This window comes from Colias philodice, chromosome 14 (assembly GCF_061535455.1).
Source record: "Colias philodice isolate Cphi_HAF_F1 chromosome 14, ilColPhil1 Martin Lab GWU primary, whole genome shotgun sequence".
Taxonomy (NCBI): Eukaryota; Metazoa; Arthropoda; class Insecta; order Lepidoptera; family Pieridae; genus Colias; species Colias philodice.
The window spans coordinates 11,899,711-11,921,364 of NC_143099.1; the positions used below are offsets into that span (position 1 = coordinate 11,899,711).

The window sequence follows — 21,654 nt, forward strand, 5'->3', positions numbered from 1 at the left end:
ATAAACTTATTTACAAAACGGCACTTAAAAAGTAACACAGTAAAAAAATATACCTTAAAATTATAACAAAATTTTGTTTATAAAATATGATAGAGCTAATTGTTATATTATGCCTACACAAGTACTTAACATTATTACATAATATAAGGACTTTTTACAGATTTAAAACGGTAAATATGACATTAAATACATTAATTTAGATATACCATCAAGCGTGGTCATTGTGCAGATTGTCCACTACAATATCCATATACTTAAATTCTAACTCAAACTCAAACTCAAACATTTATTCATTCAATTAGACTTCTTATAGAAGCACTTTTGAAACGTCATTACATATTTTAAAATTTACCACCGATTCGGAAAGCAGTATCTACGGAGAAGAACCGGCAAGAAACTCCATAGTTGCTCTTTTAAATCATGTCAGTTTTACAATTTTACAAAATACATATGTAACATCATAATATATTATAATAACATGCCAAAGAACTGTCCTGTGGTTTTTTCGCGACAACCCTCCATGGGTTTTTATCGTCCATATATTCCTGAATACTGTAGTACGCTCTCTGAACTAGTACATTTTTTATATAAGATTTAAATTTAGAACTACTAAACTCTTTAATATTTTGAGGAATTCTATTGTAAAAGCGTATACCTTGACCCATAAATGAATTTTTAACTTTAGCTAATCGGAAAAATGGCATAACTAAATCGGAATAATGGCTAAAACATGTCATTCTTTCTTCCAATAGACTTAAGATTTTCTGCGACCCAAACAGAGCACAGTATTACAATATATCTATATTGTAATACTGTGAACAGAGTCTTGGCAACCTTCCAACACCTTCGAAAAGCTTCCAACACGACTTCTCTTAATAATCTAAGCTTAATAATCATCAGTTTCCTTCGGTTTTATAATTCCCAATCTCGTGGCAACCGCGGCGACGTTCGCCCTGACCTCCTCCTGCACCAGGTTGAAAGACATGGCCAGTAACGCGATACCAAACAGGAGGTATAAGGAACAGAGAGCTATCGAATGCACTGCATCTGCTCCACCGCTTTGGCCCTAGAAAACAGAGAAAGTGAAAAGATATTTCAATTTATGGAGGCAGGCAGTGTGAAAAGAAATGAGCCTATACGTTTCAATAATAATTATTAAGAAGCCATAAAGTAGTAGTATCGATCTGTCGATTTAAGGAGACACTTTAAACTTAGGGGAAGCATTACAGGAATTGTGTATTATACAATTGATATACGTAGGACGTAGATAGCTTTAAAGTTATAAACAGTAGGAAGCAGTTTTATTCAAGTCGGCGTATCTCTTTTGGAAAAGCTCTTCTGATAAATTATGTAGACATTTGATGATAAAGTAGTAGCAGACAGACAGACATTGTAAATTATCAGTATCATTAATCCGGCTCGAAGGACCATGAACAAAAACTCCCTTTTTATGTATCGCTTTCAATTTAATTCCTTCCAACAAAACGTTAAGATGACACAATTGATAATGAGTAATGACAATGCAAATTGCAATTCGTGTGAACAATAAAAATATAACATAAAGTGACGGTAGGTCGAAAAACATACGTCGTAAACATACAGCCCACCAAGGACAAATTTTCAAAATTTTCCTTAATACAATTAACCGATCAAAACATGAATACTAACGAAAGTCTTTACACGAATTTAACATCAAATACAGAAAAAAATACAAAATAAAATATTACCACATTGCATGCTTTCTTACTAATACGTGCTAATACGAACATAATATGAGGCTCGAGAGCCAACAAAAAAAAATCAACATTAGTTGGTAATTGGCAAAAAACACAATTTAGAAACAGGACGTTTAATTACATTGTTTTTACATTTAAGACTGACAACTCGCGTAATTCCGTCCAATCCGGGATGTTTTTCAACTATAATACCATATAACCTTATTTCTTAATAAACATTGATTTTTCCTAATAATCCTTAGTATTTAAAGGATTATTCACTTAAATTTTAAACACTATAAAATTTTCCATTTATATTTACATTAACCATTTTGACCAGCCAAGTCTAATTGGTCTATTTTTATTGTAACTTTTTTATCGCTCAATTATTCAATTCCTAATTAATACACAACAAGAACAAATTACCTGAGCAGGCACAAAATCCCCAAAACCAATAGTAGTGAGCGTAATAAAGCAGAAGTAGGCCGCATCAAGGTACGCCCAGCCCTCCCACCGCTTGAAGAGGAACGTGCCAGCCACTATGTAGGACGCTACGAGAAACACGCACAGCCAGATGGGTACGGGTTTTATCTATAGAAAAAAATATAATATGGAATTTTATTAACATCCAACAAATGCTCAAGACTCTCCTTTAGTTAAGGACATAAAGTTCACTATTAGTTCGTATATCACTTGGGAATACAACGGAATTTTCGCCTTTCAAGTTATTCAATCAAATCAAATATGTATAATTTTAGGTGTTTTTATTTCTAGTGGCAAGAGAATTCAATAATCGAAAAGCCATAGCAAAGCTAGGACTAGGCAGTTTTTGTTGTTTAGTTATAGATATGTACTTAGTTTTTTTTATGTTTTTTTGTACTTATTACAAAAATTTAAATTATCGCAGTATTAACTTACTTCTTCCTTATAAGACATTGGTGCTGGGCATAAATCGGACTGTCGTGAACCCCATGCTGAAATAACAATTCTTATTAATTATTATCATTTTACTGAATAACTTATTCATCTGTTTCAACTATAAGAAAGTTACTTATACACCTTACCTGCTGGTCTACCGCGGTGTATCGGTGGTGCTTCATCACTCCATTCATCTCTATCTGGTGAAGGCGTCTGTACAAAAATACACATTTAAAAATCCCTTACTGTATTTCATTTAAAGAACTTGATATATTTTCTTTCAACTAAATTTTAAGTATTTAAAAATTATTGGTATACATTCTGTGATTCCTAACACCTGGTATCATCTGAATCTGAGATTTTCTCTAGAATATGGTATTTCCAGTTTGGTAGTCGGTTGGTTTGGCTTTCGACCCTTCGCTAGGACTCCTTGCCGCTCGTAGTATTGTGCAATAACAAGAGCTCACATAATATCGGTGCGGTCTGGGCTCCTCCACGGTGTGCAGACGCCGCAGCCGCCGCCGGCCGCGTTCCACGTCCTCGCCCCAGTCCTCGCGCCGCTCGCTCTCGTACACTGCACTCCGGGCGCGCCTGCCTCGCTTGCGGTCTGGGTACTCTTCTATGTCGCGTTCGTAGTATTCGGATCTGCCACGGTCGTGCCTGTAAAAAGATCAAATCAAAAGATAAAATCTTCAATTGTGTCTTGTCTTGTCTCCTATTCTATTTATCGGGAACGTCATAGGACTGCATGTTAACACCGATATATCAAAGTCATGTGTCATTAATTTTACATAATGATATTTTGGAAACAAGGAAGCAAGTTTTAATAATTTGTCAGATATTATGTTTAATCACGAACAATGCTATGATAGCATTGTTTTTGACTCATTGTTTGTTGCTTTTGATGCAAACATTATGGTTTTTCTCGTCATACAACAATAAAATTAAGTTATTAGAAATCAGTGGGATATAATTTCCTTGCTTATCTTTATTTTAAATCATTTAAAAACTTACCTGCGATCATTCCTTCGCCTCGGCACATCGAATTCAAAATCATCGCTCTCTGGATCGTACCCATGATCCCTGTACCCAGAGTCCTCTCGGTCCCTCTGCCGCTTTTCCCGTTCCTCCAACGCTTTCCTCTCTTTATAATTCTCATAATCAACATCATGTAAGTCATGCATTTCATACATTTCCTTTCCATCGTCCATTTCATAATGTCTTTGGTCAAAGTTCCTCAAAGGACCAAAATCAGACTTTGTTCTCGCCGGTCGAGGTAAAGACTTACTTCGCAACTCTGGTTTCACAACTTTCTTTTGATAGTTATCCAATTCCTTCAATGCTGCTTCTAAATCTTGTAATGGTAGTGATATTTTTGGAAATTCTTCTGAAAAAAAGCAATGCTTAAGTAATCAACTTAGCTAAAGCAAATCCTCTCCTTGCAGAATAAAATTCAAAATTCACAATAGCAATGTGTGGTAAACAAATGACTCTATACACTATACAGCGTCGATCTAATTTATACTGTAAATATCAAACATACAAATTAACATTACTTACCTCCTTCTTCATATAGATGCCTTCCATGTCTATTTAATCCCGGCTGCATGTGCTCATCGTCAAAATCTCTGTGTCCTAAAGGATCAAAAATAAAGCATCTACTGGTATTCAAAATATTAAGGTAAGTAAAAATAAAGTCTTCTCTATCTATCTGTAAGTTACTTTTATGGCTATCACTCGCGGTTATATACGGGTGAAACCATTTTATCGCGGCAGTCCCCGAGTGTCACACGTCTTTTTTTTGATGTAAAATAATAATCTCTTACCATGTGGTCTTGCATACATTGGTGGTTGTGTTCTAGCCCTAGAAGTGGATGGCAAAGGCGCGGGGTCGGGCGCGGGGCGGCGGGGGTGCTTCAGGCGATTGCTGTTGTAGCCGCTGTCACGGTACCTGTATTTAATAATGCTTTTGGATTATCGTACTATGGATTAAAACAATTCTACTGATGGTGATTGATGCAATGATGCATAGCTTTTTTGCGATGTGTAGAGAAATAGGTAAAACGTGAAGTAGATTTTTGAAATTTCTGCAATTATTATCGCAGATGTTTATCATAATAATTATTATATAGTTATCCATATATTATATTTATTTATAATGGAATAAAAAAACACAATGTAGCTGAACATTTTCTCTATTTTTTAATTCTGTAACAAATTTCGCAACTGAAATGTCTCTCTGCAAGATCTCTGCTGAAAGCATCATTAATAATTTCTTACTACCATATAGAAAGCAAATCACCTGCAATCAGTATCAGAGTGCGACCGCTCGAGGGGCCGCCGTCGCCGCGTCGAGCAGCGCATGCTCGTACCACGTTGTGCGCGCCTGTACAAAATTTATAGCAATGTATGATATTATGTGAATGAATAATTAATAAGGCGCCTTAAAAAAAGCTTGAATAGAGATTCATATTTCGTTAAATATAAAAAAATCTAATTTCACATGTGCCTCATATGCAGAAAAATTTTGATAACAATTTCAAAGCCATAAAAATGGAATTGATTAATTACAATAAAGAAAATCTACCTGGAATGATACCGATGGTGCTCTTTGGGCGGGCGCGTACACACGTAGCAGCATACACGCCAATATAAAAACCTGCAATCATCAAATTGTATTTCGATATAAAATTACAAAAAAAAGACGGGTTGCACTCCGGGAGTGCCGGCAGAAGTGAAAACTTGATTATTAACGTTCAGCATGTTTGATATTTTGGAATGGTATCCGTCTTACGCATGGAATATAAGGGCTAAAAAAAATCCGTCTTACGCTTTTTCGATCAGGCCACGTGTCCTGACGCGAGTTTAAGATTTTATACCCAACGCCACTAAAGAAGTTTTCACTTCAAAAAAAGAAAAAGAATCATTTCAAGTAAAAGTTTAACCAGAATATAATAAGTCTCGCCTTTATTTTTTATACAAGCACTAACGCGTAACGGAAAACATCTATTTAAAAGTATAGAAACTGCATTTGAATGCACATGCACACCAAATTGAATTTCATAATATAATTTTACATTGTTAATAAACGTAATAATTAACACTAGACTCTGGAATTTAACTCTCTCATAGCTCTTTAATTTAATTTTTTAAGTACAGAGATATTATACTAAAAAAATACCTGAACGAAGACGCCATAACATCACCAATATTTGACAAGCACAACAACATGAGCGGTATTCCCAAGATAGCATAGAAGATCGTCACCACCTTGCCCGTTTGAGTCTTCGGCGCGATGTGACCATAACCTGGGCGAATTAAATATATTCAAAGATAAATCAGTTTTATTCATGTATTTTTTTATTTGTTAATGGTATTTTGAATTGATATTTGAGAAAAAATGTGGTAAAGTGAACAAAAGAGCTGTGTTTTTCATCTTCCTTTTGGTAGAAAACCAATAAAGGTAAATCGTAAACCAAACGTAATATAGGTAATAGGTAGTTGAAAATTGTTCAGTATCTTACTAATATAACATAATATGAAAAAAATTGTAAGCACTTAGTGATTTATAAACTTAAAATAGTAATTTATAAAAATTAGTTATTAGTTATTAAATATATCGCCACAAGAGGGCGCCCTTGACGTGATCCGGTATAAAATAACGGAAATTATATCTATTTGGCAGCTACAAATCATTTAAATTGAATAAAAAATAGTGAATGTTCCTATGACGCACAATTTTTAATAAACATAATGTGACTATTGACTAATATACAAAATTACTACGAAACTAAGTCAAAAGATAATTTTCTATTACAGAAGCTGTACTTGTCCTAATCCTCTCAGTACTACTAATAATATAAATGCAAAAGTTTGTGATGATGCATGATGACGAAAAAACAACCTGGACGGATTCGGATAAAGCTTTATAGAAATAAGTTATACAGCAGAATAACTCATGAAATGCTTGATTTTACCCGCGGGAGTCCACGGGTGAAACCGCGCGGCACAGCTAATTATAAATAAAATGTTTGAAGTCGCAAATTGCGACCCTGAAAGTCACTTTAAATTTACCCATATTATATTATAATGTTTTGTATAAGTAAAGGAAATTAGACGGCCAATTACGTACAATTGAAGTATTGCAAAATGGGCTTTACCAGTATCATTGTTTAGCAGATTACGAGTTAGACAAAATAATTACTACTTGATAGTTGATACACAAACAATGGATAGCTTACAGTGGGTCAGGGTCTGTAGATATTGAATTTACATAATATTTGATACTATATCTCCAGACTCCAAGCACAGCTCCAAGCATATTTTTTTATCAACGAGGTAGGCGCCGTAGGCCTCATTGATAAAAAAATATACTTAAAAAACATAAAAGAAATTTGAAGTTCAGTAAAAGTAAATTTTAATTAATTCATTTAAAAGTACTTATAATCAGATTAATTATTTTGTTACTAAACAAATAAAAAATAATAAAAAAGTCTTGCATCGGCCGGGAATCGAACCCGGGCCGCCCGCGTGGCAGGCGAGCATTCTACCACTGAACCACCGATGCTTCTATTATACGTTCTAAAATATGTTACTGTTACCGAATTGGTAAACTATTCTGCAATGAATTTTTACACAATTATTTTTTTGTTTCCTATGCGTATATTTAAATCAATAAACAATTCTATTGCTATTGAAATAAAAGCTTTATTCTAAAAAAAGCATATTAATTCTTGCTCTTGCTTAGGTTCTCACTTCTCATATTGCAATCAGTATTTTGTATTTTATTTTTATATATTTGTAAGATTGTGTTTATTTATGTCCGCCACTTCATCCACGTAATAATTCCAAAACTGAAAAAAATTTATCCATTTCATTTTGTTTTATCAGTTTTCACCAAAAATAATATTAATACTTAGGTTTATACTCGTACTATGTATTTTTAATTATTTTCAGACATTTAAATATTACTGTAAATGAAAAAAATCTATACTTAATATTATAAAGCTGAAGAGTTTGTTTGTTTGAACGCACTAATCTCGGGAACTACTGGTCCGATTTGAAAAATTCTTTCGGTGTTAGATAGCCGAGGACATCGAGGAAGGTAATATATCGTCTCGTTAAGACCACAGGAGCGGAGCACTGTGGGTAAGAGTGCGGAGCAGGCTGTGAAACGATTTTTACATATTCTTTCAATTAAGTACCTAATACCTATAAACGCAAAACACGCAAGTCTAACCAAACTAAGTTTTTATAAACGCAAATTAAATGCAAGCAATTAGGGATTTCTACTTCATTCTAGTGAAGGTAAACCGAAAAATGTAGGTTAGACCTTAGGGTTTCCCCAGTGAACTGCGGGACCAAACGACCTCCAGTTAAGATATTACCAACTTTAAAATGAATAAAGACCTTCTATGAAACTTGTAATCTATTACAAAAAAATTATGAGTAAGTGTTTTCGAAAGTGTTAATTTTACTTTTAGTAGATAATAATCAGTTTCAAAATCACTAAACAGTAAAATATATCTTATTTTCACTCAAGCAAAAAAAGTACACCTCTAGCACAAGAAATGATATACCTAATTAGTACTACAAAATAATGAACAATCTTATTAATATCAGGATCATTTTCCCTTCAGAGCTTTTCTTTCTTCAAAGATGTAAAAAACTATATGTTGTGTAACACATGTAAAAAAATAACTTATTTAAGTTGTCAATTGATTTGATATGAATGTGTTCGAAGTCCCCTAGTGGGGTAAGAGGCATATATGCATAATGCATCTGTTTCTTGTATACGTAGTATATTATTATTAGTCTGTGGTTTCACTGATCGATTTTCTTTAGAGACAAGTAGGTGATCAGCCTTCTGTGTCCTACCAAACCGAGACATTTTTTTTTCGTCTCTACCGGGTTTCGAAACCCAGGACCCCTCGGTTCTACGCTCACGCGTCAACCGCTGTACCAAGGAGGCGGTAACCTATATATATAGCATTATATTATTATCTGTAGTCTTAACTTAGTCATAGTTAAGAGAAATATGATCATAACTATTACGAAATGTTCTAGTGTTGATAGCAGTGCAAAAACAATTGTCGGACCAATGCACGCAATCAGTTGATTAAAGTTGCTATCGTTCCGAATTTCGCCTATATTAGGGAAATATTTAAATTTATTAAATCACATCACATCAATCTGATATTAATTGGACACATTTTAAATAGATATCAATATTAAAACGAATAGATAAACTCATTGTAAATGTAATCATAGAGTTGGTTTACCAACAAACAAAAATAAACATTGTGTTACTTCATAAAATAATATCTAAATTTTTGTACTTTTGCTGCTCACTGGCTTTAGTTTTAGCTCAAACGTAATAAAATAGAGATAAGAGATAGATTATAACCAAGAGTACGAGTGCCACCATATCAATTTTAACCAAGTTATCGAGCAAAACTGCACTCAAAGCTATTGATATTTATTCTATATTTATTCATTACTAGCTGCACTTCGTGGTTTCACCCGCGTGGTCTTAGCCTAATGATATAATATATAGCCTATAGCCTTCCTCGATAAATGGGCTATCTAACACCGAAAGAATTTTTCAAATCGGACCAGTAGTTCCTGAGTTTAGCGCGTTCAAACAAACAAACAAACCTTCTTTCTTTTTATAATATTAGTATAGATTATTGGCAAGATAAATTCCGTCACTTGGTAACACCGACCACTGAAAAGGCTACAGCTGCGCCTGCGCAACCTCAGTTACATAGCAGTGGTTCGCGCGGTCGCTTTGAACGTTTTTTAAATTATATTTATGTGTTAATATATTGTGACAATGAGATTATTGATAGGTTCGTATTATTTTTTGTCGTTATATTTATTTTTGAAATAGATTATTGTGTGTGTGCGTTTTAATTGATTAAATTAAGGATTAAAATAATTCATTTGATTGCTCCTTCTTATATAGCAAATAATTTGAACCATAAAATATTATAATTTTTAAATTGATTATTTTAAATTAATTAAAATAATAAGTGCATACTAAAAACAATGAAGTCTAAAAATATATCGCATAGGCTGTTCCAAACATGTCCAAACTTAACTATTTTATGTTATTTTTTCGAGTCTCTACATTTTCAACTAACATCAATTTTAAAACGCAACATTACATAAGTTTAAAACTACTATTATATAAATTAATTAAAAACAACTACAATTTGATTTATTTGATACAATCTATATAATACATCACAATATTAAAACGCTTGCAAAATGTTAGTCTGTTACTCAATAACTCAGTAACGGTCCAACAGATTTGAAGTTAGCAAAGTGTTTTATTACATTCTTGATATACAGGCTGATTTCATCATGTCAATATATATTGATATAATCAACTAATTGACCCCGATAGTACAGTGGTTAATTACTACGATTAGAATAGGTGTCGGTTCGATCACTAGAACAAGAAAATTATTGTATGAAGAGTATTTCATGTCGTATGTGTAGTGAAATTACGATTAGTAGGCTTATTTATTAATATAGATATTGCAGATTATTTAAGACTTGAAATTTCTCAAATCAACCCGGAAGTAATAATGATTTTTCGCAACATTATAGACTCTTGTACTTGTACTGACTCTATCACTTTGTATTTATTAATTGAATTTATTATATTAAGTTTATAGTTCTATAATAAACCGCATTTATTACTGCTGTCTGCTTCTCAATCACTACATAGTATAAAACAAAGTCGCTTTTTCTGTCCCTATGTCCCTATGTATGCTTAAATCTTTAAAACTACACAACGGATTTTGATGCAGTTTTTTTTAATAGATAGAGTGATTCAAGAGGAAGGTTTTAGTATATAATTTATTAGGTTTTAGACAAAGCGGGAAAAGCCGCGGGCTGTAAGCTATTATACAATAATCAAATTACCTACCACACATATTCAGAAAGCTTATCCTATGAAAAATGAAACTTCAACCGATTGAGCTTTACAATTTTAAAAATTTATAATAACATCATACTACGCATCTGGAATACAAATTAAAATATTATAAGAAACCTCGAAGATCTTAAGCCATGGTCAATTCGTCATACAATCCCAAAAGGCAGTATTACAACAGAAAAATCCTTGAAAATTTCGCAACGTCCCCGCCCGCCCACTTGTATGTTTTTCCTCGCCAGAGCTTTTGTTTCCATTGCTGTGTGTATATTATATAATATAATGCACGTGCATAATCACAGTGCAATGGAATGAAAACTATATTAACGCTACCTGGAGTACCTGCTAATAAATTTTGTATATATATGTTCGGGTTAGTAGTTATGACTATAAAAAGGTCTATATTTTACAAAACTAGGTAAGTAACCAACTCAAAAGGGACTCATTCAATGGACTAGTAGCTCTATGTGTCAGTTTACTTTACACTTAAAACGTCTGACATAATTAATTTTCTGTTTGGTTTTTGTTTCGAAAATTGAACTTTGAACTACATAATATAAATATATAAGTACTAATATTATAAAGATGGAGAGTTTGTTTGTATGTTTGTTTGTTTGAACGCGCTAATCTCAGGAACTACTGGTCCGATTTGAAAAATTCTTTCGGTGTTAGATAGCCCATTTATCGAGGAAGGCTAGGCTATATAATATCATCACGCTCAGACCAATAGGAGCGGAGCAATGCGGGTAAAACCACGCGGCACAGCTAATTATAAATATAGGAATAGAAAATTTATGTTTTCGCATACGCAAGTAAAGCTACAGTTTGAAAACTAATGTCTACTCTACATAAAAATGGTTTGAATAACAATTAATACACTATTAGTTGTGTCAACAACTTTTTGTTCCACACAATTAGGTTTTTGCACTCAAACAGCATTTATCCATAAAATTACTAGGATCATAATTATAGGTATAACCTTATGAATCATCGTACTATGTCATGATGGCTACTGTTTATAATTGGGTTGTTTAACATTGAGACAATGCCCTTACGTCACTGTATTGCATTCGAGTGAGGCTGTTATTAAATGAAAAATCATATGAAATGATAACAAAAACATCGTGTCGTTATTTGTCATGTCGCTTTGTAAATAAATGCTTGGATCGACTGTTATTTTCATATTATTAAGATGGCATTATATACTATATGTATAGTGCCACCTATTTTTTAATTACCTACTTAAATTAAAAATACTAAATGCGGCAAAATCTACTAATATTAATTTATCTAAGGTATAACTACTAAAATAAAATCAAAGGTATGTAAAATTGAAAACTAACTTCGATAAGAATATCGAAGTTAGTTTTCAATTTTATTAAAACACAATTTAAATGTGGTAATAGACCATATTATTATGAATATGGGTTATTCTTATTACCTATTTTATGATACGTAGTCATTAAATCGTATCGATAAAAATAATAGTTTCAGACCCGTAGAACCAAAAACTGCTAAATGATATTTCGAAAAGGGTCACGAAATATTCGTGGTTGTAGTGTGTGTGAGTGAAAGAGACCACAGTGGTAATAATTGTTGCTTTTGATAGTCTATTTCCCGGGGAAGAACATAAGTCTTCGCCCTTCGGGGAAGAAATAAAATAACATCACGCTCAAAAGAAGCGGAGCAATTAAAAAAAAATATTGGATTTTATTCCTTTTGAGAGCCAAAAGCTAAGCTATTTAAATTAATAATAATAAATGTATATTCCAGGTGGATTGATGTTGCTGACAGGTGTGTTTGCGGAGCGCTGGCAGTGGCCTGACGCGGACCAGGCTGAGTCCGTGAGGATCGACACCAAAGTGCGCTTCATCGATAAACCTACTTCTGAAAGGTATTTTTAAACTAAATATGTAAACTATGAAATTAAATTTTATTAAAATTAGATTATTTTGAAGAATGTAATTATACAGGTCCATCCACCCCCGTAATCAAATATGACAAAATTTCTTTAAAAATGCGAACAGTTTTTAGGAAATTTAAATCACAACGTCCACTAAATGTATTTGAAGTAGGTACCTACACATTATATCGAAATGTTACGAGTCTGTCTTGATATAAAATGTTGAAGGTTGCGTACTATGAAAGCCTTGATATTGAACTTGCTCACCGAAGTTGGTAATTTTAACTTCTACGATCACTCTCCAGACTCAATACTTTTTTGTTTAAATTGCTAATTTTTTAAGTTATATTTACAGGCTTCAAAAATAAATTTAAAGCTAATCACGCAATCAAGTAACACTTATTTACTCCTCAATCCAAGTCAATTATACATTTAATCCGTTCTTTATCCGTTTGGCCTGTGTGAAACCCAATAATTATTCGAATTGGTTATTACTTATTATAAAAAAATGTGTGCGTGTACAAGTGTACACACGTAAGAAGTGAAAATTCTTTATGACCTTATTTTTCAAATAATAATTTACTATATTATATGCAACTTTACAGAAATACGTCGAATCACGCGTGGTAGGGACAAGGAAATGATGGCGCGTAACGGAAAAATGTCACGCGTAACGAAAAAATGTTACAATACATTTTTTCCCAACCCCGATAAAGAAGTTTCACTTCAAAATTAATTGGAATATTCGGAAGTGCATACATCCAACGGTATTCGCCCCCCAAGGTCACACGTAGTTTCGCATGGCCGGTTTCTGGTCCCTTGGCCGACATCTCACTTGCTTGCGTTACTTGTTAATCTCACATTGTAATACCATTGTTAGTTGATTTGCCTTGATAAGGTTGTAATTAGCACGTTGTTTTATTCAATGGTGGTGATTTAGTAAGTTCGTCAATCCTAATCCAGTCTGATTCCTAATAATTGTTAGTTTTGTTGTTGCTTTTCGTGTCAAAGTTATATAATTATATTAAATTATCATTTACCGTTATAAATAATGTAAAACAATCAAGTACATAAGAATTATACCTAACAATCAATTAATTACGGTAATTATTGATTTTGTGACTCATTAAATATACACGTCCAAAATAATGTATCAAAAACAGCGGTAGAAACGTTGATTGAAAATTGTTGTTAAACATGTTGTACGAGTATTTACAAAACAAAAGCATCAATTAACAACACATTAATCATATTCTCTCTACATATTCATAGTTCATTTACCAACAAATACAAATTTAATCGTAGTTTTTTATACTAAAGACGATCAAACCTACAAGTAATAGAATGCTAATGAGTCAATAAACAACACATATTAAAACATTAATTACTATAACATCCGATTTTTAGCAACTCAACCACGAAGCAAGTTGTGTAAGCCTCTTACAATTGTATTGAATTAACGAAAGCATGTACTCCATGACCTATATTTTAATTTGTAATAAAAGCATGTTGTAAGTGTTATGAGAAACTGAATCTTAATACTGAGAGAATGTAGGTACCTATTTGGTAGTGCCAAATACAAGTTTAATTGCCAAATATTATTTGTATAGAGATTTTAAATAATTCGTCAATAGTAAATATTTATTTCAGTCCCTATCTATGTTTTAAATATATAAAAACGAATGTATTTCAGAATGCCCTCTTAATAATCGTAAACTATGCATTTGATCATGTGATGATCTTCAGCAAATTCTTTAGTACATAAGTCTACGAAGTCTTCTGAGCTGGTTCGACCAATCTTCAACAGCATACAGGCGAAGTGTATATTTTTATATGTACGTTCACCGATTTCCCCTCACTATGTACCGGATTTTTTATATCTTTTTCTAGTGATTATCGTATCATTTATAATAAGCATGTCCTTTATTCTAGAGAGCAGCGCAGCAGCATCCAACAGGACGACGATGCGGCCTTCAAGCAGCCCACAGACACGGAGGGCTTCTACAACCAGCCGCCCGGCGCAGGCCGTTTCCCCGTCAAAAGCGAGAGAAGCGATAACTACCGGGATTCGAGGAACAGGTGATTTTCTGATGTTTTAGGGTGCTTATACGTTTAAAGGTATAAAAAACATGTTTAAGGATTTATGGCGTCCGTAAAGCCATAAAAAAACATGTAAACCTGTCAATGATACGAATATATAATGAATGAATATAATATATAGAGTACATACAAGGTATATTTCCTGTCATTTATTAACTATTCATTATTTTTATTTAATTATTTATATTACTAGAATCTCCTGTAAATTACTCTTTATTTCTAAGGTATTTCTAGCTCATAAGTTACTATAGCTCGATACATAGCTTCAATTGCAATGTAATTTTTTCAAAATTATATTTTAATCATATTTTCATAATCCTTAATTATATTGTTGAAAGTTACAGGAATCAATTATTAGAAGCCGAAAGCACAGTGGACATGCTGCAGTACTGTAAATGTGAATATTCGCCTAACTGCAACCTGCGCTCTGATTACAGTGTAAGTATTTATTTGCGTAAATTTAGGAGATTATCATTTATTACCTGCTATTACTATTCGATCAAACAATTTTCATACATCTTAAAATATAATTTATTTCTTTTTATTCTTTGACGGCTAGTATAATTTTTTTATTTACATTTTGTTCTATTTTCGTTTATTTGTAACGCATCAATAATTTCAGAACGCATGTGGAGCAAACCAGTACCTTTGTTGTTACACAAAACCCAACAAAGTGTATCCACAAAATTCCGGTAATTATAATTAATTTCATTAATTTTTCCTTACACATAAACATTTGGAACATTCTTACATTCATTATAATAATTTTCAGAATTCTTCAATGAAGTGAACGACGAACGTCTCCGAATTTACCCTGGACAAGAATATCTTGCTGGGCCTTTTCCACCTCCCACTTACAACCCCAACTATTCACAAAACAACGATAGGGATAGAAACCGAAATCCTGGAATTCTGGTCGGTCCTGAAGGCCCCACCGGTAACATCGGTCCTCACAGACCCATTCACTTAGGTTCCAGTGCAGATGCTAAACCAGTTCTCGTTGGACCAGAAGGACCTACAGGAATCATTGGTCCAAATGAAAATACACATCAAAACTACGGTCAAAGCGGAAGTTCACAGAGAGGAGTTCTCGTTGGCCCCGGGGGACCCACAGGAATAATTGGCCCTGCATATAACAGACCAGTGTTAGTTGGACCCGGCGGACCAACTGGAATTATTGGCCCCCGCAGACCAGGAATTTTGGTAGGTCCAGGCGGACCGACTGGCATTATTGGACCGAGGAGACAGGGGGTATTAGTTGGTCCAGGTGGACCTACAGGAATCATTGGCCATGCTGGAATAAACAGGCCTTCAAATGGACCAGGTATTTTAGTTGGCCCCGGTGGTCCTACCGGTATAATCGGCCCGGGAAGGCAGATTCTAGTTGGCCCAAACGGTCCCACCGGCCACATCGGTCCGAGAAACAGCTACGGTAAATAATGTGTGTGATTGTGCAACTGTGATAACTAATGACTAATTTATTCCTTGTTCTATGTGTAAGTGATTCATTTAAAATGAATGTAAATATTGTTGTATATAATATAACAGCGCTAACGTTGTGAAAATTTTGTAACCATAACATGTTATGACTGTTTCTCGACTTCTTGTCACAGTATTGATTGCAGAATCAATGTAAACATGATTTACGAACACAAACATCTCTTTTACAATTAGATACGCGAGAGAAGAGAACTAAACGCAGAAAGTGTCATAGATTTGTGAAGAAGATTAGACATTATCAATAAAATGCAAATGAAGTTCATCTCGTGTGTAAGTTAAATAAACAATCTCTGTCACTAATAAAATGAAACTTACGATATTAAATGATTCTTCTGAGTTTATAATATTATTTTCATGCGTGTGTGATAACTTGGCTCTCTTTATACATGTGTTTATTTTAATTTATATCTGTGTAAACTTTTGTGCTTAAATTGAATAATTTCATTTGTTGTTTTTTATTAGATACTATCATAATTAATCACTTCAGATTTACGTTAAGTTGTTTTCCTGCGTACTGTGTTTTAATTTTAGCTTTTAGTTTTTCTAGTATTTTCTTCTAGTATGTTGTACTTAATATTATTATTTCAACCATTATTTTCTGTGATAAGGCCATTATTGTAAGATTTAAGATTATATAAATTACAGAATGTACAAGACAAAGGAAATTTTGAAGAAATTTCGAAGTGACCAACATCAACATAAAAGTGTAAATTATACAATAATTTGTGTTTTATTTACCTACTTGTTGTCCCAAAAATTTTGCTCGTTCTATTTCATTTCCTAACAGGTGGATATCAACCGTATTATCGACTGACAAAGTAATAATAGAATAATGTAGATGAGTATCAAGTATTTTTTTGAAAAATATCTCACACAATATATTTTCAAACAAAACAGGGAATTAAAAAATAGAACCTACTTAATTATATTAATGATTAATTACTATAACCAAGAACAACTGCGAATAGTCACAAAAAAATGACAAAAAAAATCAAAAACACTGACATATTACAAAGAAAAATGATCCTCGGAGACTTTAATTAGACTGTGTATAAAAATTTGACGAATTGTGTGAAGTTTCTCTGGCGGAGAGCCAAGCGTGATCGGTCTGAATATCGAGAGATTTTCTGCTCGAAGCAGTTGTCGGCGAGTCTAGTAAAATTGATTTATACACACATATAATAACTTTATTCACAACAAAATTATTATAACCATCACATGATCGTTAATTCTAATAAAAAATCATAGTATTTGGGATATAGGTCAAAGAAACTCATTTATCGTCAGTTAAAATCTAGCTTTAAATCGACTTATTATCATTAATTATACAATGACCATAAAAACAAAAAAGTACCTACATCTAAGTATCATTTAAAACATTTTAGGCAGGCTTAATGTACAATTATTTACTTCTACTAACTCTATATCGCTGTAGCGTCTCTTTAACTCAATTTTCAAATATAAAAAATAGCAATATATTCTTCAAATGTACGATAAAATTAAATTTTTCTCAGTACAAATTCTATTTCGTATCCGTATATTTCCTGAATGCAATAAATTCAAAATGATAAATCATTGCTAAAGTGAACGCGCAGGCGCTCGCATATCCATCAAACATCGACTTGCATTAACTCGTAAACAACATTATTTTAATTCATAGTTTTAGTCATAGTTTCAAAATTTTCATCTCAATTTGCAGAGTAAACGAAAAGGAAGTGATCACATCCTAGAGCATTAAATATAAATATATTTATTATTTTCATCCAGACACTTTATTAGCACTTCGTTTTAGTTCGTTTTATACTATAACTGATAAGCCAGGAAAACTTCGCTCAAAAAGAACTGGAATCTGAACAAATTTTAGAAGAACAGAGCATTCTAGAATCGCTAAAATTCAATAACATTTCAAATGTACCAAAATACCCAATTTCTAAATGCATCAAAGCAATCTTACTGCTTACATAACCAATTGAAAGACAATTGCTAACACAGCCGCAAGCAAGGTTCTTACTTCACCAATAGCAAAGATTATTGATCTCAATAATGATTATAAAAATTCCAGAATTATTCCACAAGCGCTGTTCTGGCAATAAGCCAAGAGCGGTTTACATCATACATCAAAATTTAACGCTACCGACATTTTTGATTCCATTTTACGGCCGTACATTCTGAAACAAGTGCTATGTCAGATGCTGTGACAAAATATTTATGGTATAAGTTGTAATAATATTGTAATGTTATGATTAAATGTCGCTTTAGGAACCTCGTCTGAAAATGACTGATGTTTAAATATAACAAAACTATTGGGCCGAGTATAAAATTTTACAAACTTTGTATTGAGTTATCATAATCATGCATCATATTATATATTAAGTACATACTCATGAGAACGGCTTTCTTGAGATTTTCTTTCTTACAATTTTTCTTCTGACCAACAGACCAAGAATTACCAACACATCAGGGTTTCTTTATTATATATAGAGATAGAGAGGATCTCTATGAGCTTATCTAAGCAGCTGGAAGAAGCATTTCGTGAAATTATTACAACTTTTACACACAACTCAAAATATCACTTACCAATAGTAGTAATGACGATGATAGAATAAAACAAAGCTCCCGTGAAGGTCCACTGGATGTGGTCGGTGCTCTCGTTGCCGTCCCAGCCGCGGACCTTCATCTCCAACAGGATTGCGTTCTCGAAATCCTAACAATTGATTAGTATCAAATACATTGACTATACGCTGACATAAAAGTACGATATATTTTAATAATATTAAGTCGAAAACACAAACTCAATTGGTTTTGAATTGAAATTAAGGTATCTACTACATACCAGCGATAAAGAAGAAAATCAACAAATAAACTGAAAATGCTATTTTAATTTATAAAGAGAGCATTTTGGTTTATGAGGAACTTATTCTATTCTAGTACACAATATGTTTCCTCTGCACCTAATACAGTAACAAATTTCAAAAATAAACATGAAGGAGCATGTAACAAAACAGTACCCAAAATATTATAAAAAAACGTATACCACTAATGCAAATCCAACGCATTCATCTGAAACCTCTTCATCAAAAACCAATATCACCTGTGACCTGACCCTATTCACCTTAAGCATATCAACCACCTCCGAAGTCCAGTTAGCCTGGTTCAGATACGTCACTCTATTGGTCATCGTCCAAATGCTGTGTGTGGTGTTCCCGCGGATCTGCGATATGTTCCTCTTCACCTGGAATGTTTATTCTCTTAGTGCTAGTGGTAAAATGGATACAATGAAACGAAATCTTGGTGACTGATTGACATCGCAAAACATAACATCGAAAGACTTAAAACTAATTCAATTTCACTAGGACCATAATCTATAATATAAATCACTTTCGATTTAAATTGTCACAACAACAGCTTAACTATTGCAAATCGTTACGAATTATAGGGTTTTATTTTCAGTTACTCTCAATGCTGAAAATACGAAATATTTGTAAACACAGTATCGTGGGGAACTTCATCTATTGCCGTCTATTTTCGTATTTTCTACGCGATCAATCGATATGACCGATCAATCATGTTTGTAAATTTAGAAGTCGGCATCAATCTCGGCTTTTCTTACCTGCATAATATTATTTTACAAGTAAGGATTTCTCAAAATTTTAATATAATACAATTGATACTGCATTATGACTTATCGTCCGTTAATTAAGTGTTGGTAATATCAAAAAGCCGTTTATAACTCACCTCTCTCTCATGATGTGACTCCAACCTTTCAAATGTGACAGCGCCGAGGATACAATAAGCCACCACCAGGCTGATCATCACGAAGTGGGAGAACACCACGGAGCATAGCTTCCACGTGTAGTACAAGAACTGGGGATACCACCAAATCATATACATTGTTATGCCTTTTATTATTGGTCGAGAGGAAAGGTTTGATCACCATAATATCGCCTGCTGGTTAGCGAAGATATTATGGCCTAAGGGTCCCGCTTCTCAAGAAGCCCCAATCAATCTCCTTTGAAATAATAATAATTATTTATATTGGATCGAGAGTGTGCGTATTTTCATATACAGGTAGTTTATTAATACGAGTTTTATTTAATTTATTTGTAACTAGCGGTCCGCCCCGACTTCGCCCGTGGTACATATTTCGCAATAAAAAGTAGCCTATGTCCTTTCTCGGGTATCAAAATATCTCCATACCAAATTTCATGCAAATTGGTTCAGTAGTTTAGGCGTGATTGAGTAACAGACAGACAGACAGAGTTACTTTCGCATTTATAATATTAGTATGGATGTGAGTCCTGTACAATGTTTTTTTTTTTTTTTTTTTTTATTGGTAATAGGGAAGCGCTTGACCACAATCTCGCCTGATGTTAAGCTGAGATGTGGTCTAAGATGGAACGCGCTTCCCTAGAAGGTACCTGTTCACTCTACGCTTGAAGACCCCCATATTGTACTCGTCGGGGAACACAGACTCAGGAAGCATGTTCCAGTCCCTCGCGGTTCGGATAAAGAATGTGGAACCAAACCGCTTAGTCCGGGTACATGGAACGTCCACCATATGGCGATGCCTAGAGTCTGTGCGCCTCGACGATCGATAGAAGAACGGGGATGGCGGAACGATATCGTGCAGTTCCGCAGCGCACTCTCCAAAGTGTATCCGATAGAAGACCGATAAGCTGGCCACTCTGCGGCGGTGACCGAGGCTCTGGAGCTTTTTGCCTACTAGGTCATCGTCGTTTATGAGCCTCTTGGCACGCCTCTCTATCGCCTCAAGCGCCTCCAGCTGGTACTTGTTGTGCTTGATGTCAATTTATTTTTCGTTGTGTTTTAAATGTTATACCATATAAGTAAGTGACAAAGCTATTCCTTGCAATATTAAATGAATTGACTGGTTATATCTATGCTTATTAGATGATTTTTCTTTCTTGATTAAATATTTCTTGAATATTACAATAGCATTTGTTACTTATTTTCTAACAATTGTTTATATTCAAGTAAAGGAACATTTAATCATCAGCAGATAATAAAATTCGCCAGTTACATTCACAGATATAGGTATAAACGTACGTACCTACATAATATAAAGTTGACTTGAGGCTTCAAAGGGTAGGCAATTTAATTACTATGAACTTAGAGAAAACAATAAAAAGTAACATACCTTAGCACATTTACTGGGAGGTGGAGGATACTCCAGCCGCTCTACACGGTGCTGCCTCCGTGACATCCTTATTTTTTAAAACAACTACAATTCATGAGTGAATTATACTATATTTTCAGACATTTCACCACGGCATATTTTAGCCATAATCAGTCACTATCAAATAAATATCATAATTCACAAAAAAAAACATGAACAAACTTTAGTAAAAAATATCGTTAACCGTTCTAAAATTGAAACAAAATCCTCATTTTATCACCACACATTTTAACAAACCACATCTACTACTGATTTTATTTCACCAGACAATATACTTACACGAACACACACAAAAAACAGGGTCATAATTTAGGAAAAATATTGAATTTAGTATCGAATGTGGCGCGCGCGCCGCTTGCTATCGGAATGGTTAATT

General features: G+C 33.5%; 3 protein-coding genes and 1 non-coding gene across 6 annotated transcripts in view; 1 reads left to right on the forward strand and 3 right to left on the reverse strand.

The window, feature by feature from the left end:
• LOC149483101 (solute carrier family 22 member 6-like) overlaps positions 1-21,654 on the reverse strand; it is a 102,114-nt gene that overhangs the window by 24,059 nt on the left and 56,401 nt on the right. The window lies entirely within an intron of this gene.
• Positions 738-21,628, reverse strand: galene (potassium two pore domain channel subfamily K member galene). Of its 2 annotated transcripts, none has more exons than XM_089703139.1 (15): positions 21,240-21,628; positions 19,817-19,945; positions 19,194-19,313; positions 18,659-18,785; positions 5,815-5,941; positions 5,221-5,292; positions 4,936-5,019; positions 4,460-4,584; positions 4,194-4,268; positions 3,648-4,017; positions 3,101-3,293; positions 2,780-2,846; positions 2,634-2,689; positions 2,142-2,306; positions 738-1,066 (listed from the first exon to the last, which is right to left on the reverse strand). In XM_089703139.1, exons 1-15 carry the CDS (start codon positions 21,303-21,305, stop codon positions 887-889), a joined length of 1,956 nt encoding a protein of 651 aa, XP_089559265.1. In that variant the 5' UTR covers positions 21,306-21,628; the 3' UTR covers positions 738-886. The 2 variants fall into 2 exon arrangements, with proteins under 2 accessions (XP_089559265.1, XP_089559264.1); XM_089703138.1 differs by having other exon boundaries at positions 3,648-4,020.
• TRNAG-GCC (transfer RNA glycine (anticodon GCC)) lies at positions 7,130-7,200 on the reverse strand. Its single transcript has one exon. It is a non-coding gene; the product is annotated as a tRNA-Gly (tRNA).
• On the forward strand, positions 9,365-16,803 carry LOC149483106 (uncharacterized). Of its 2 annotated transcripts, none has more exons than XM_089703136.1 (6): positions 9,365-9,484; positions 12,352-12,472; positions 14,414-14,560; positions 14,920-15,019; positions 15,204-15,273; positions 15,354-16,803. In XM_089703136.1, the coding sequence occupies exons 1-6, from the start codon at positions 9,469-9,471 to the stop codon at positions 16,019-16,021; spliced, it is 1,122 nt and encodes a 373-aa protein (XP_089559262.1). In that variant the 5' UTR covers positions 9,365-9,468; the 3' UTR covers positions 16,022-16,803. The 2 variants fall into 2 exon arrangements, with proteins under 2 accessions (XP_089559262.1, XP_089559263.1); XM_089703137.1 differs by having other exon boundaries at positions 14,926-15,019.

Coding starts and splice junctions, on each gene's coding strand:
- LOC149483106 (XM_089703136.1), top strand. Junction 14,561..14,919: donor TACCGGGATTCGAGGAACAG/GTGATTTTCTGA, acceptor TATTGTTGAAAG/TTACAGGAATCAATTATTAG. Junction 15,274..15,353: donor AGTGTATCCACAAAATTCCG/GTAATTATAATT, acceptor AATAATTTTCAG/AATTCTTCAATGAAGTGAAC.
- galene (XM_089703138.1), bottom strand. CDS start 21,305: ATGTCACGGAGGCAGCACCGTGTAGAGCGGCTGGAGTATCCTCCACCT. Junction 19,946..21,239: donor CTCCCAGTAAATGTGCTAAG/GTATGTTACTTT, acceptor TGGTATCCCCAG/TTCTTGTACTACACGTGGAA. Junction 18,786..19,193: donor AGGTGGTTGATATGCTTAAG/GTGAATAGGGTC, acceptor ATCAATTGTTAG/GATTTCGAGAACGCAATCCT.